General features: G+C 32.6%; 1 protein-coding gene across 3 annotated transcripts in view; it reads left to right on the top strand.

Annotated features, from left to right (window-relative positions):
• Positions 1-15972, top strand: part of LOC120636696 (palmitoyltransferase ZDHHC3) — a 32612-nt gene extending 16640 nt beyond the window's left edge. For all 3 annotated transcript variants that reach the window (XM_039908283.1, XM_039908282.1, XM_039908281.1), the window contains exon 7: positions 15778-15972. In XM_039908283.1, coding sequence (XP_039764217.1) covers positions 15778-15853 — 76 coding nt within the window. In that variant the 3' untranslated portion in view covers positions 15854-15972. The remainder of the gene's footprint in view (positions 1-15777) is intronic.

Here is a 15972-nt window from a genome sequence, read left to right as displayed (position 1 = left end):
ATTTTTATAAAGAATATTTTGATGTTGTTTCCTAAATCTTCCGAAATAAAATTTATTAAAAGATATTACTTTTGGAGATAACATTTAAGGTGAATGCATCATCTTTATCTCACAAAATAATTATAATTTATTTAATGCATATACAAAATATTGTGAGTTTGTTATATTTTGTAATTTGGGTTTTATTTTAGGTCGTTTTAAGGTATGATTTTCAAAGTCTGGGTATAATAATATGTTCATTAAATTGGTATATATGTATAGGTAAGCATAGGAACTTCAATAAGAGCAGGCACTGGTAAAAAAAAACTATTTAAGTATGTTATGATAAAAAAATTGCTTTAGTTACACAGTTTATACAGGCCGGTACTATTGTTTAGTAGAACGGGAGTAGACTAAATATCGTCAGTATTGTACGTCAATAACATGGTTTTTAAAGATTTAATTTTCGAAGTAGTTATACTCCTTGATTTTATACAATTTTTTTATTACATTGTTACAACTATATTGAAAGTTTAAACAGTAATAAATAAAATAAGTTTAAAATCATGTCGACTCTCGACAAAGAAGGTCATTTACCCAAAGATCTTTGGACGTTTAATGAAGATTGTTACTGGAAGGTTGGCTAGTATACACAATTTTTTTCCGACTTGTCTTATTATGTAGACATTTTTTTATTTTTTTTATTGCAAAGTTAAAAAAAATATATAAAACTGTTTTTTTTTTAATTTGTTAGACATACCTCTTAAAGATATAATAAGATAAATAAGAAATAATGAAGTATAAATGCCACCAGTGATTAAAAGAAGTAGACAAGATTGGGAAAAGATACTTACATATCAGGAATTTGGGTACTGACGGGAAATTTTGCTATAACAGAAATGCGGCTTATTTCCACGTCAATTCCGTAATTTTTTATATGTATCTCAAAAATTTTACTACATCACTGCTCTTAGTTGAATGGATTGATACTAACATGGGCGTAACTTATCTCTTGAGTAATATCATATAATTATATTGAGTAAGTATTTATAACTTAGTCTTAAGGTTTAACCCCGAAAAAATGTTTGCTCTAATATCAAATCGTCACTGTACACAAAAACCTTATAAGCTGTAAGCTTTCATTCAAAATTATATCTTTTCAATGCAACTGTCATCCTAAGCAGAAATAAATAACTTAGAACATGCTTTGTAAGGAGTTCTTAGTACAAACAAACAATTAAACCTTTCAAAATTTAAATATTCTGGAAACGCATTGTAATATGGCTAACATAATGCGTTGTTTGAAGTGTACAAGGCGCGGTCTACATGTCGCCAACAATACTTCCAATCATCGTATTTTACTGGCACAAAAATATAATAGTAATAATTTTATTTATACATCATACAATTTGGTGTTGTCTCAGTGCGCGAAGGCTATAATTTGTTTGTGTAAAAGTCAGCGGTAGTAAAAACGCAGGGTTTTTCGTAAAAACTTGGGCATATGTTTCACATATAAAAACCGAACGGAATGTGTTTCGTATATGCTGCGTTTAACGGTGAAAACTCCACGTTACTAGAGATTTTATATCAAGGTTAGGTTTCTTGTGATTTTATCCGACCCTCCTCCCCTTACTCACTCACTTCAGTTTATTAAATGCTTATTTTAGTGTAAATACTTTAATCTGATCTTGAGATGGATTTATTTAAAAAAAAATCGTTGATTAATATTATTTTACTAATACCTTGTACAACCATGTTTTATTATAGGAAGACGTTTTACTAAATTTAACTTTGAATTTTACACAGATTCATGTGGAAATATAAATTACGGAGAGGGAAGGTTTCAGCAAGAATAATTGCTGAGACCTTCCCTCTCCCTTACGTCAAATCCCCCCAATCTACTCCAGCACTATTATTATAATCGTAATTTTTTCCTATTTTTATGTTAGATCTTAATGTTTTATGTGTACAAGAATCTCAGAATATTATTTAAAGTACCTAGGTATAGTGGCGATTTGACTTTTTTAAGCAAACCGGTAATAACTAGAAGTAACTTCTGGTAGGTCTGAATGTATCGGATGTCGGAATTATCGTGCGTAAATAATCTGTGCGAAAAAGTTAATGCTATTATGCCTTAACAAATAGCACGTTAATTGCTAATAGGTGAAAACAGGACTAAAATGTGAAAAATTTATAATAAGACATCGCGTTCACCTCAGGACGTCTACCTCTCCTAGAGTGCCTTTATTCGTCGATCAATGCGCATACTCTCCTCGAGAATGATATCACATTACTTGAATTTTCACATGAAACCATCACTTGTATTAGTAGATCGTAAGTAGTTTTACTGTCATGGGGCGACCCGTGTGCCTCAGACGTATGCACACATGAATTATTGCATTCACAGAATTTGGCAAATTACACATTTATTTTTAAAAGAGATTTCGCATGCTAATAAATAATGCGAATACTATTAATGCATCAGAACGAACCACTTGTTCATATATACGGAAAAAAGATGTTATTTTTCTGCCGTAGATTCATTATTTTTATTAATAGCACGATGTTTGTAAATTTTGGTACCTAATATAATAATGTTTTATCTACGCTCTATACTACCTGAAATCCTAAAGTTAATTTGGACATCTTTTTTTAAAAAGAAATATTTGAAACGATTGTTGAGTGTGTTAAACGATTAAAAAGTAACTTCGTAATCGGACTGTACAAGTTTTGTAAACTTAACAAAACTCATGCTTTTTCTTTTTAATTTACATTCGGATCTTTTACTCTGGCGTACTAAAAAATGTAAAAACTGTAAGGCTCAAGGGGACTGGATCATAAAAAATATCGCATCGCAGTCCATTAAAAAAAAAAAAAAAGTATTAATTTATTAAGAAAACAACACTCTCAAATTCTTTAACACTCTTTAAATTCGTAATCAGACTTTAAGTCTTTTAGATAAACATTATTACATTGGTCTAAGGGTGTAAGTTGTAGTGGTGCGATCTCTTATAATATTTCCTTATGATAATCGTTAATTTTCGTTCCTCTTGCTATACGGAAAGTATTTATTTTTCTACTAAGAATACCGACGTTCCAAACAACGCTTTATCGTTTTAAGCAGATACTAGTGATAATTTAGGTGTACACAGTTTTGAATAAACTGACTGTATAAACTGTCAGTATTGTTTAAAATTTTGTGTCCCAAAGAATTAACGCCACTTCCTTGATTTTTGCTGGTAAAAGTAATTTATAAATAAAGACATGTATATTTTTTTATCTATATATCTTTAGTATCCGATTTTCGATATTGTGATCTTAAATTTGTAACTATCTTCCATATTTTCTAAATTATTTAACTCCATTATGAATAACATTGCTTTAATAACATTCGCGTTTAATGATTAAGTTTTCTTAATTCGTTATTAGCTCTTATAGGGGGAACCAAAACGTTCAGTAACTAAATTTGAGTATATATTGTTTACACTGATAAAAAAAAGAATAGAATATATGAAAAACACTTACAATAAAGCCGAATACGTAGCATTCGAAGATCAGTCGTTAAAATTGTTACGTAATTGGTAATTATCTCAAGAATTCTTAAGTTATTATTCAGTTATAATACAACGTGTAACCGAATTACGAAATAATGTTGAAGGATGCATAAGTATTATTATCCGTATCCGTATAATCACCCTGTAAAAAAATAAATCAAAAGAAGAATATTTATTTAACCCTACAAAGGAATTCAATATATTCTATGTGTGTAGTTATGACAACCCTATTTTACATAAAAGACCGACGCGCGCATAGCACCTACGCTACGTCACATGATTTTAATTTTGCGTGTGATTTCTTTCAGTAAAAACTATGGCAGTGGTTTACTCAAGAATTATTAGTTTACCGCTGGGTAGACGGTCAAAAAAATGCTATAGCATAGTCTTCAAACTCGAGTTTAGTTCGGTTTGGTTCCACTTATTTCGGCGCCACCACTAGGTTATTTAGGAATAATGTAGTAACAAAGTAGGTACAACGGGCGGCCTTTTGAATTAGTTTACGGCAGCGTTTTACCAAAACATACAGTAGTATAAGTTCCGACGTGTTCTATTGATTAGTTATACAATGTCGTACTCTTCAATGTCATTAAAAAATTGACATTCGAAAGAAGAAGACAAAACATTTTATAACTATGCAACCGCTTTACAACGTCTATTAGTAAGATGTATTAGAGTTAATTATTAAATGAATTCCAGTAGACAAACCTAATTAAATAGGGAACGAAATATGAGGGGCTACCGTTAAAGCCAAGTGTTTGTGTTGTCTTTTTTCACTTTTGCGTATCAATAACTTCGATCAACTATGTACTAGATATGCATACAAAATCTAGCAGGCAAAGTATCCGCTGCGCTTTTTTAATAAAAAGTGTCTGAATTAATGAATGCGTTAATGCAATTGCTTACATTAACACATTAACATTTATGTCCTTAGTTTAGATAAGAGATACCGTCACTATATATTACACGTGGTTAGGAGTCACACACAAGGTTACGAAAATCGGCACCGAACTCGTGCGTTAAAACTAGACTTTCACTATTGATCTACATAATTGATCGAAGATCGGGATGATACAAATAATAATTAAAGAAGGATAAAATCATTTCATAAATTATTTAAATACCATACATGAATACAAACCGAACATTCCCTTAGCAATGGTAAAAAAATACAGATAAATAAGGATATAATAAAAATATAAGCAAAGCTTTCGAAGGTTTCGAATTTTTATTAGTTATTCTTAACATAACTTTCGATAAAATTGTTAACGAATCAAGACCAAAAACATTATTTAAATATTAAAAGAACCACTTGTTACTTTCAGTTTACTAATAACTGATATAATATAAACGTATAAACACTTAACGAGCCTTAATTTATAGTTTTAGAACAAAATAATCAGCTGATAAGTTACAAAATATTGGTTGTATTGTATCTATGTGATATACATTCTGCTATGTTAATAATAACAAGTATAAAAAACATCAATTGTAGGCACTTGGCTACAATTGTTATTTTATTATACCTGCTATAACTTAACGTACTATAATATATACAAAAAAAAGATTAGTAAAACCAAAACAATACAACAAACCGACATTAACGTCATTATATAATTAGCATTACGGGGCTTCTATTCTGTAGATAATAATCTCATGGTGGCACTTCAATAGGTTGGGTTTGCGTGTTTGGATGTTAGATAAATTCTATACAAAACATTGGTTTTATTTGCCTGTTTGACAAATATGACGAATACCAAACACGCAGTCGGTTTTTCGGCCCGCATCAAAGGATTCAGATAGTCAAACGCTTGGGTCGATACTATTCGCCTCTATATGTGGATAGTTGTATTGACGTGTTTTGTCGAATTAAGTTAAGACAAATAACCTACTGACGTACCACCTTGTTAAAATAAATGCGAGGAAACACGTGATTCATTATATTAAACTACATTTTGTAGAATTTTATTATGAGTAGGTTACGATACATACAAGCTTAATTAGTTTATATTAGTATTGCATTAGTATATTATTATAGCTTATATTAATAACGGCAATGGAATTGAGTTATGTAGTACTTCCTTTTAATATTATATCAATTTAGAATAATTGTTCCTATAGTTATTCTCATGTAATGCATTAATATTCAATTAAAGATAAAAACACCAATTAATAAGCTTATACAGCTTTATTACAACTATGATTACTCAATAAAACATTGTAGGGTGAACATTCTAATATGGACCCATGTTTTGAGGAATAAATAGGGATTAAACTTACTTAATTAAATCGTCGTACATGAAATGCACATCAACCTCACAACCTTGCATGCTCGCATATATTTTCACAGATAATAATAATAAATTTAAAGATATGGGAATATAATATTAAACTTTCTAACGTTTTTATCCTGCATAATAATAAAAATATTTTTTTACAATAATTAAAATACATTCCTACACAAACTAATGTCAATGACAGTTTGCAAATCTTTTCTAATTCTATTTTTACTTCAATTACACCTACTCGCCTAAGTTTAATTAAACGCAGAAATTTACGCGAGCTTGCACGTGTTGAAATCGAAGAAAAATAAACAAAGTGTAAGGTTTCGTTGCGAAGTTGTTACGTTAATCTGTAAAAATTATATGGATTTGCAATTTCATAAAAATTGACAGATATAGTAACGACCAAGTGCACTTAGTTGAAAACATTACGGCATTTACAAGGCAAGCGGGCATCAACTCAGACCTCATCATTGCTTTGCATCCGGCATGATAGTGGTCAAGGTCAAACGCAAGCCTATCTAGCGGAAATAAAAATACATTAAATGAGCTGCTCGTTCACGAATACGGTCACAGGAGGCACCCTCGGGTCGATGTCTCCCCCCCCCCCCCCCCCCTCGAGCCCTGGAGCTCTTCTAATGGCGAGCTTTCGCGCTCGCCCACTCCCCCGGTGACGCCGTAGCAACCCCTCAGATGGTTATAGGCAAAAGTGTCCATCAGAAAATCGAAAAAAATAAATAATCGAATACGGCCAATAGGTCTATCCTCTACACTTGACACAATACAAATTGCAATTCGGTCACGAACACATGCCGCATGACTTCTTCCACAAAGATTACTTTGTTTACTTCGCTATGAGCATATTACAGTGCTCGTGTAACCAGATTAGCGATTGGGGAATTAATTGAGACCCTATTCTGTAACTTTTCTAATGGGTAACCCATAGCGATCCATAGTGTCCTGATCCCATAGTGTCCTTTCAAAACTAGCGATGGCACTGTCGCTATTGAATAAGGCGTTATGGATGAAGTGTCGCTATTGAATAAGGCGTATGGATGAAGACGACAAGTCGACAACTCGTTGGAAGAGAGACTGAATCTATTAGCGACCAGAACATGTTAGACTAATTAATGTTATTTAATATAGGTACAAGGTTGCATAAAAATTATAGTTTAGATTTAGTTATATGACGCAATAACTATAATAAGGGTAGTTCCAATGTTATAAGATAATTGTCGTTTTAACCAGACATATCAGTGATGTTCCGCCATAAATTTTATTGCATACAAGTTGATGCGTCTGTCAATATCAGACGCATCAATTTTGGCAGTTGCCAAAGATTTGTAACGTTGCCTTAAATCGAATCGATAACGAAACGAATAATAACGATAATCGCCATCTGGTTAAAACACAATGGTTGACGGAATTGACTTCCTTGGCATCAATATTTCTGATCTGTGTCTCGTAAGTAATTAAATTATTAACATCTAAACTTAGTGGCACCAACAACGAAATGTTACTTATAGATTCATTTTAGAAGCACTAAATAATTCCCATCATAACTTGTTTATGTATTTTTCGTCTATTATAGTGTCTCTGTAGTCTAAGGATAGGGGATTTTAAAATAGGCTGTACAGTACAACCCAAAATTTAAGATCCGATGACAGTTCTAAGTACGTATATAGGTAGCGTAGAAGATTTATATTGAAGTTTATTCGCAGCATTTTGCAGAGTTACTTGCTTTGCATTAGTGCTATTCTCACAACGTTTGCATCGGTTTGACTTAAATTTTGGGTGAAAGTGTTCTCTATTATGTATACAAAGTTTGTGTCTACAATATATAAACCAATTGTGATTGCGTAGTTTATATCATCGTCGAAATGTTTACAAGACCTTTTTTTGTGTCTTACAACGGCGTCCCATTGGTGAACTATAATTAAATAACGAACAACGTACGAACGAGAAATTTGGTGTGTTAAGAAATACCCTTTAAAGTATGCGAGGGTGTCGCAATGGCTGATATATATATATTACTGTACCTCTAGCAAAAAGAATTCGGATATGTATCTTTGATCGATCAGCAGCAAAACAATTAAAAAACGTTAAGTACGTTTAACCTACAAAGTTTTTATTACTTTGTATGTTAAACGCAGAGGTTAAATATACATTAAGTTTAAAAAATCCACAATAGTACGTACTGATAAATCAGCAGATTTATCTACAACATAGCCTCTCAAATGCCTTAATTTATACAGCGCTATTTATAGATATAGAGGTTAACAATAGGACCGAACCAACCTTCATAGTGTCTTACACATTACAAAATAGCAATATCAATAGATAACTTATATTATATACCGTTATGTGAATGCTACATTGAACATCCCATCATAAAATAAACACAATAAAACCAATCCTATTTATACATGCAATAATCGTATTAAAGCTGCATTGACGCTGAATATAAACGTTGGTATAGGGTAGAGATAACCTGTACTTACTCAAAGTACTTTTGCTAAAATTGATAGTAACTGCCACAGTAATGCTTTATTAGATTTAGATTTTAAGAGATCCGAAATCTTAGAATTGTACGCGTTGTAAGTCGCGCTACATCATATCCAGTGTACCTCCTTTATATTGTGAAACTTAAAATTATTAAGCGTCGTAGAACTATCTTACGAAGACCGTTTAGACAAAGTAGTGTGTAAGTGCTTAAGCCACATGTGCAAAACTTTACACATGCTTATTTGCTTATCATGCTTGACCACAACCAAGACTAAATGATGTTCGTGAGTTATAAGGATTTGTACCTTGCGTTTATCGCAATAGGTCTGATTTACGGTGTTCATGTTATTATTGAATTTAAACTAATGTTTCTAGAGTATTATAATCGGAAAAATATTGTGATGAACACAGTGATCGCTATGAAGCTGACGAAGGCGAGCATCGTTCTATTAATGACATAAGTGACGTGACCTTGACAGTATGTTCTTATACGTACGATTCAGATATCGTTTATGTAAACGTATCGAGCCCTGATTGTCTATGGCATATTAAAGTCGAATTTTGTTGAGTAAAGCGCGAACTTGACCTTGACTTGTTATAAAAAAGATACTCAGTGTCTTATGCAGCGTACAGAACCAAAATAACGGAAGCCAACGGATGGTTTCATTGGTGCCCATAATTTCAGCGTGTACGCATCAAAATTAAAGTTAAAATTTGTTGAACTTCTACCATCGACAAATCCTTTTAGCATGACCATGTTAACTACAGACATAACATTTTTGCTCTCTATTATTAACAATAGAGCAGAAATGTTACCAAATAGGAAAGCATTACAAACATCGCCAATGTCACTGACAAAATATCAAAAGTAATAAATAATAAATTATTATTATTGAGCAATAATGTTTTATGTATTAGGGTAGTCGTTACTAAGTAAGTTGTTGTGAAACGCATTGCGGTCCACGGGCCGCAAGTGACTGTGGTGAAAAAAAAAGGTTAAATCTATTAAAAGAAAATGTAATCATCGCATTATACTGTGATATTGTACCCACTAAAAATCGGCGTGTCCATATCTTTACTCGAACAATACTGCTCTAATAAGCAGATCTGATGCTTATATAATTGTGATCGCAATAGGGTATTAAAACTATCAAAATATGGATAATTTATGTTCTTTATCGAAAAGGGTATGACATAAAAACATCTTCACTCAGCATTTCTCCAGTGGGTGGAGTCATTTTAGCTTCGTGTAGCTTAGCTTACTTTGGCCGAGCTTACTTTTATCCGACTTTTTGGCTTAATTTGCTCTATAATCGGCTTTTACCATTATTGTCAGTGGTGTCTTGCAATGCTGAAAGTTACAACTCCCGAGCTGTCTAGCTTTAGATGCCAATGTAAGAGAAGCCTAAAAACAGCAGATTTTTTAAAATACTCACTGAAATCAGATCCATCAATTTTCGGATCATATCAGTGGTCAAAAAACAAAGCCACGTATAACCGATATATATAAATTAAAAAATAAAGAATATTTTAACCTACATAAGTCCGCCACTTATTCTTTTGGATTTATTTCAAAAGGAAACAGTTTCTAATACCCTATTAATATGGTTGAATATTGTCCAATCGCTGAGTTTCAAATCAGGAACCGTTGGGATTTATTGTACTGGTCGTATCAAATTTAAGTAATAGTAGAATAGATTAGTTGATTAAGACCCGTTTGTATATGATAGAAGAAGCAGTTTGTGATTTTTGCTAAATAGGTATCTGCAAACAATAATTTTTCATATCTGTAGCTAATTAGGCACAATGTTATAATAAATAATGATTGTTAAATAATAATTCGACGCATTTATAATATAGCTATGTTTGAGTAGCCTCGGTAAATTATTGTCTTTATATAGTATAATACTTATCACTTTTGGTAATAAGTGTCAAAATTGCTGTCAAACTCATTTGTAGAATACAGAAGTAACTTTAAAGAGTCTTTTGCCTTTTTTCACTAACGACAGACTAATGTCTAAATGAGTAACGTCTAATCTAAGGAAACTCCTAGCATGCATCGACCGTTCACCAACAGTTATAACTTAATAGTTGGTGAAACTTTTTTTTTCCAAAGACATTTCCTAAATCATTAGGCATTCGATTTAGGCTATACCTAGGTATAGTGACAACGGGCATTATTCACAAACTCTAAGACAATTCTTAATTCTTCTCACTGCAAAGACAATGCTGGAGGCCTGAGGAAGTCCTAAGGATTTATATGAATATTAAATTAGAATTACACAAGGAATGATGTGCTTTAATCCGTAATATATAGTCAGTTCAGTTTACGGTTTTTATTCAGCTTAAACAAAGACTATTGCAAATATTTTACAAAGCTTAAGTTAAAGACTCTACAGACTATTCGAATCAAATCTATATATACTTCCCGCGCCGTATTCCCAGACACCATTTGCAAATGCAAATTTGCTTTGAAACCGCATTGAAAAAAAAAGGAGTCTAGGCAGCTTTTGCGCCGCATACCTGAGTTTTTTATAGATAAGTGTTGAATTTTTGAGGCTTTTTAATGACCATGCAGATATATTGTTCCTTGTGTATTGTGGACTTCCGCAGCGGGCATGTTAGGATATAACAAAGAAAATACCTGAAGTTTAATAAGTCTATTACTGTCACGAAAGATTGCAGTCTCGTAGCATTAGATATAGGTACATACAAATCAAGCGAACACTTCTTAGACTAACGAAATACAACCTCTTCGAGGGGGTCAAATTAATAATAAGTTTACATTTTAAGGGCGCTTAAATTATAAAGGACACTTGTAATGTAAGAGGTTAAATCAATAAAGTTTCTCTTATTTTGGGTTATCCTTAGTTTTCCGATTTTGTGAGCAATGCTTTGCTAAGCACCAATAGCTTTATAAATACTGACTTTGTGACTCCTCACTTAGTCTGAGCTAAGGCTGGGAACAAAAATAATTTTGGAAGCATCCAACCTTAATGATTAGAGCAAAGTTGGGAAATATTAGAACTTGTAAAAAAAAAAAAAAACGTTTTTGTGTTGGGTAGATATTAATAAATTGTATTATAGTGGTTTATTATCACGGGTATTAATATTTGGATCTTTAATCATTTAAAACTTAAGTACTCGCCTACATCAAGCGCAGTATTTACGTTTCGTTAACACATGGGCCGAAATTAATTTAATCCAGTTAATTTTGTCGAGTAGGCAAATGTAAGAGTACGAGGAGGCGCGGCGGGCCGTAGTGCATCTTAATGAAATTCATTTATCATATATTACAAGATTTCTAACATAAGAGCGACTATGTGAGTTTTTTTTTAATTTATGTAATTTATGAACAAAACAAGCAAAAAATTATATAAAATAAAAATTGAATTTTATAACATTATTTGCGCTTCGGCCTGATGCTTGGTGCGTTGCTCCTTACAAAATGTACTAAAATATTGTCAGGACGATTTTTCCTAGACGACCTTTCACCATATTGTAATGCTAGTTGCTCCACAATAAAATAATAACATTGTGTCGTGTAACTGCATGTAATGTGCGTTGCTTTATAAAAAAGCGGTTTCAGGACAATTTTGGGTGCGTTGCTTAATAAATGTATAAAGTGTCGGGGCATGCTCGCATACAGAAGAAACGCATCGATATTTAAAAGGCTTCATGACACCTATCTCTAAAACGCACAAATTCTTTCACTTTTATGGGGTTAAAGAAATCGAGCATTTGTGCGGTTACGTCGTTACGGTAGCGTCTTATTCATACCTACCTCGATGGAAATTTGTGCATTGCGTTAAAGAGATATCTGTCAAAATCTCATACAAATATTTTTGGTTGACGCTTCGATGCGCCTCGACTCGCTAGCATAACCCCTAATGTGATGTCAGGACGATTCTTGTAAGGCGTCCTTTCACCATATGCGCTAGCCACAATGTATCGGCTGAGTGTGATGGTGCCCCAAAATTAAGATCTACCTGAATTTTCGGCATAATTAAGTATTATGGTCGCGATCATCATCAATCCTAAGCTCTAAATCCGTTTATCCTACGAGGAAGGGAGATCTGTGCCCAAAATTGGGACATTAAGAAGCTGCGGACGGTGATTATTGTTAGTAGGTTATATTCCAGTAGAATCGTAGTCGTAAAATGTAGTTTTGTAAGTGTTGTTCCATGATGAAATCGAGCATCACCTTAAATTATATATCATTATATTAGAGTTAAGGATTGTAATGACATTCGTTGTACGCTCGCTGCCGTTTTGTGACGATTGTTTATCTCAACTAAACTTAATGGGCAGGTCCAATCATAGTTTTTGACCTTTTCAAAAAATAACCTTGTGAAAGGGATGTAAGTTGATTTACAACCGATTTAATAAGTCAGTCCCTTATCAGTTTGCTGAATAAGCAGTATATAATATAATAGTGTTATAGTGTGAAAATGACCAACCAATATCCGGAAGGTATAAAACACGTTATGACCGAGTCGGTATGAATCAAATATATAGCACCTGACAAGAGTACCAAATATTATCAAGTAACTACTTATATACTTTATTTATGTTTCTCCATAAGCTATCTTGGGTTTTATGACGCCCATTTTGAAATATCAAAATAGTATTAATATGTCGACTTGTAGATAACTTAACAACATAAAATTAAGGAAAGGGTACTCCACAGACTACACATACTGAATGTGACGTTCTTTCATTGAAAATCCTGTTTTTAATTTGAAAATTTTGCTTTTCTGGGCTAAAAATTATATTACGTCCGTATTTTATCAAGATCAGTTTAGCTATAAAACTGTCTATAAGCAACATAGGTTATTTCTTTTTCACTTCGCGGCAACGGTTCGAGTTTGCTTTTTCGCTATACAAGGTGAACTGTGCCCGTCTACAAGATGTAAACTATCTTTTTGCGACATAAAAATCTGCTTTGTAACATTTGATACATATAAAAGTGATATAATAGGTCTATTTCGAAGTCATAGATTATTTTCTTAGCACGATCTCGATCTCTATACTCAGGAAATGTCTTTGAGCGTAGACAAAATTTAAGTATGCGTATTATGTGATTCTTAATGGAGTTTTTCCAGTGCATTTTCTTGGTTTATTTATTATTTTTATCTGTGCTCTATATCGGCAGTGAGGCGTTAGAACGTATTAATTGGTCACAAGCGTTTGATTTTATGCAATGGTTTAGATATAAGTATATTGGTCTGAGCAACAAATTATCTAGACATTTATATTATGTAAAAAAATATTTATAAGCAAATGTATATTTTATCTATTGTACTATTTAGTATAACGATAAGTACTATTAATAACTTAATTTTGTTTCGTGGATGCTTACTTAAGCAAGAAATACATACACTTAAATTAAATCAGTCTTTGAATTATAAACCAGCCCTTAATTTATTGTTTGTTTATTCATTTTAGCAACTTTCCATTTACATGAAAACCCAGTTGGGGTGCTGAGTGAGTTTTAACATTAAAATTATTGAGAAATTATTAATTATTGAATGCTAGAATTCATTCGTTATATAAAAATAATAATAGATTAAAAAAAATACAAAAATAATATTTTTAAAAAAGAAAATAGGTGCAGGATAATTAAATAATACATACAAGATGAGATTATGGTCTCGGTTAGATGTAACTTCTATTACAAGAAATTCGTTTAACTTATAGTAAATTTTTGGATGAGTATCTTTTGCAGTTCACTAGCGTGTATCCGAATAAATTATCAAACTAGCTGAACCTTTACTAGCTTATACAAAAGCTTAGTCTGGTATTAAAAACTCTCCTAGTGAAGTAATGAAAAGAAACTAAATCACCTAATGGGTGATTAGGTATTTTTAGGTTTTACAAACAGAAAAATACGGAAGCTGATTTTTTATTGATGGATTACAAACGCAATTTGGTCTTATAGGTCAAGGCTGGTGAATCATCCTTTGCTTTGATTACACATTATTAATTTATGCCATGCAAGATTTATATATTAGTTTATTATTGTACGTTGTATTTATGTTGATATGATTTAAAAATAAATACAATTCTAATTTGATTATTTCAGACTCGTGTAATCTGCTGTATTTGTTTTTATTACATTGGTTGAAATGCGCGCACTTATTATATGTAACATTACCTTACACATGCCATAAGATCGCTACCTAAAAATTTAAAGTTATTAAGACGATAACTAGGTGAGTAAGTTTAAAGTAATTGAGCTTAATGTGCAAAACTGTGTAATAAAGGTGTTATTTCCCGACGTTCTCTTTTTAATATATCGCAGTAATAACTAAAAGACGATTGAATATAATCACTTTAAATGTTAAAATCATTTAAATGTTCCATATTGGGCTACTGAAGGGAATATGCTAGTTGATGCCTAATGGTTCGTTGACCTTATATTAGTAGTTTAAAATGGAATATCTAATTTTCCAAACGCAAATATTGGTGGGTTTGTTAATAGACTTGTATATCTATGTTCGACTCAACAACTGCAATGATCGTGCGTTGGCGGCCTGTTGATGCACATATTATACTTTTGTCCCTAACAAGCACCAGTGTAACATTCCAGTGAGATTTAAAAACGTAGTTTATGTTACTCGTTTAAAGCTAAACCGTTCTTAATTGTGCATTTAAATAACTGGCATCCTGGATACTTCGCATGATGTTAATCCCGAAAAAATAACTAAGGGTTTTCAAGAAATTTGAAAAAAAAACGTCGCGGGCTATTATACTCGATTTTCACGGTCTACCTGTCCAGTATAATGCTTATTGTTTACAGTAAACGTCATCCCAGATATTTAACCAAAATTGGTTTACTAAATGAGGTTATTTATATATAACGTTAATATATATAGTTATTTCTTCCACCTCTCAACAAGAGGTGACAAAAAAAAATCCTTTATAAGTTATTTGAAATCTGCGTTGTTGAAAGTATATTCATGTACCTACTGATAAAAAGGTAAACTTTAGGCATTATTACATCAGTAACGATAAATAAATTCACCAAAACATCATAACACTAATCTTAGGAAGAATGCAGTTAGTCCGCTTTAAATACATACTAAAAATTGCATATTACGCAATCATATTGGAACCAGGTTTACTCATGAGTTTGTGGAACTGTTTGCCAGTTGCCGCTATAGAATTCACATGGTGTGCTTGTTTTTACTTGATAATTGAGTGACGTAAAGGGAAAGTGTTGCGTAGTAGAACATCGCGGCAGGTCAGACCGTGCGGTTAGGATTTAGCCGGTTGTGCCGTCAAGGTGATCGACCGACGAATCGACCTGTCACATTCTTACGCAACGATCAACATTAAGGCATTAACTTAGCTCACTTCATTTGCATCTTCAACCGTCACGGTACGTTACTTCTTGTACCTATTTGTTATTTTTTTTGCTTTTTAGAAAGTGTTACAGATTAGTTTTGTTCTAGATGTGGCTGCGCGTTGCGTGTTTGTTTGTTGTGGCGGCATCTGTGTGTCCGTACGATCCCGAGGATGGTGAATTGAAGAACGTGCTGCCATCTAGCGGTCAGTTTGAGGCTTTCTACCCGCGTAAGGCGCAAGGCGTGCCGAACGGTTCGTCGCGACCTGCGCACGGGCATGGCAGTTTCTATAAACACCGTAAT

This window comes from Pararge aegeria, chromosome Z, assembly GCF_905163445.1.
Source record: "Pararge aegeria chromosome Z, ilParAegt1.1, whole genome shotgun sequence".
NCBI classification, from domain to species: Eukaryota; Metazoa; Arthropoda; class Insecta; order Lepidoptera; family Nymphalidae; genus Pararge; species Pararge aegeria.
This window is presented reverse-complemented; position numbering and strand designations above follow the sequence as displayed.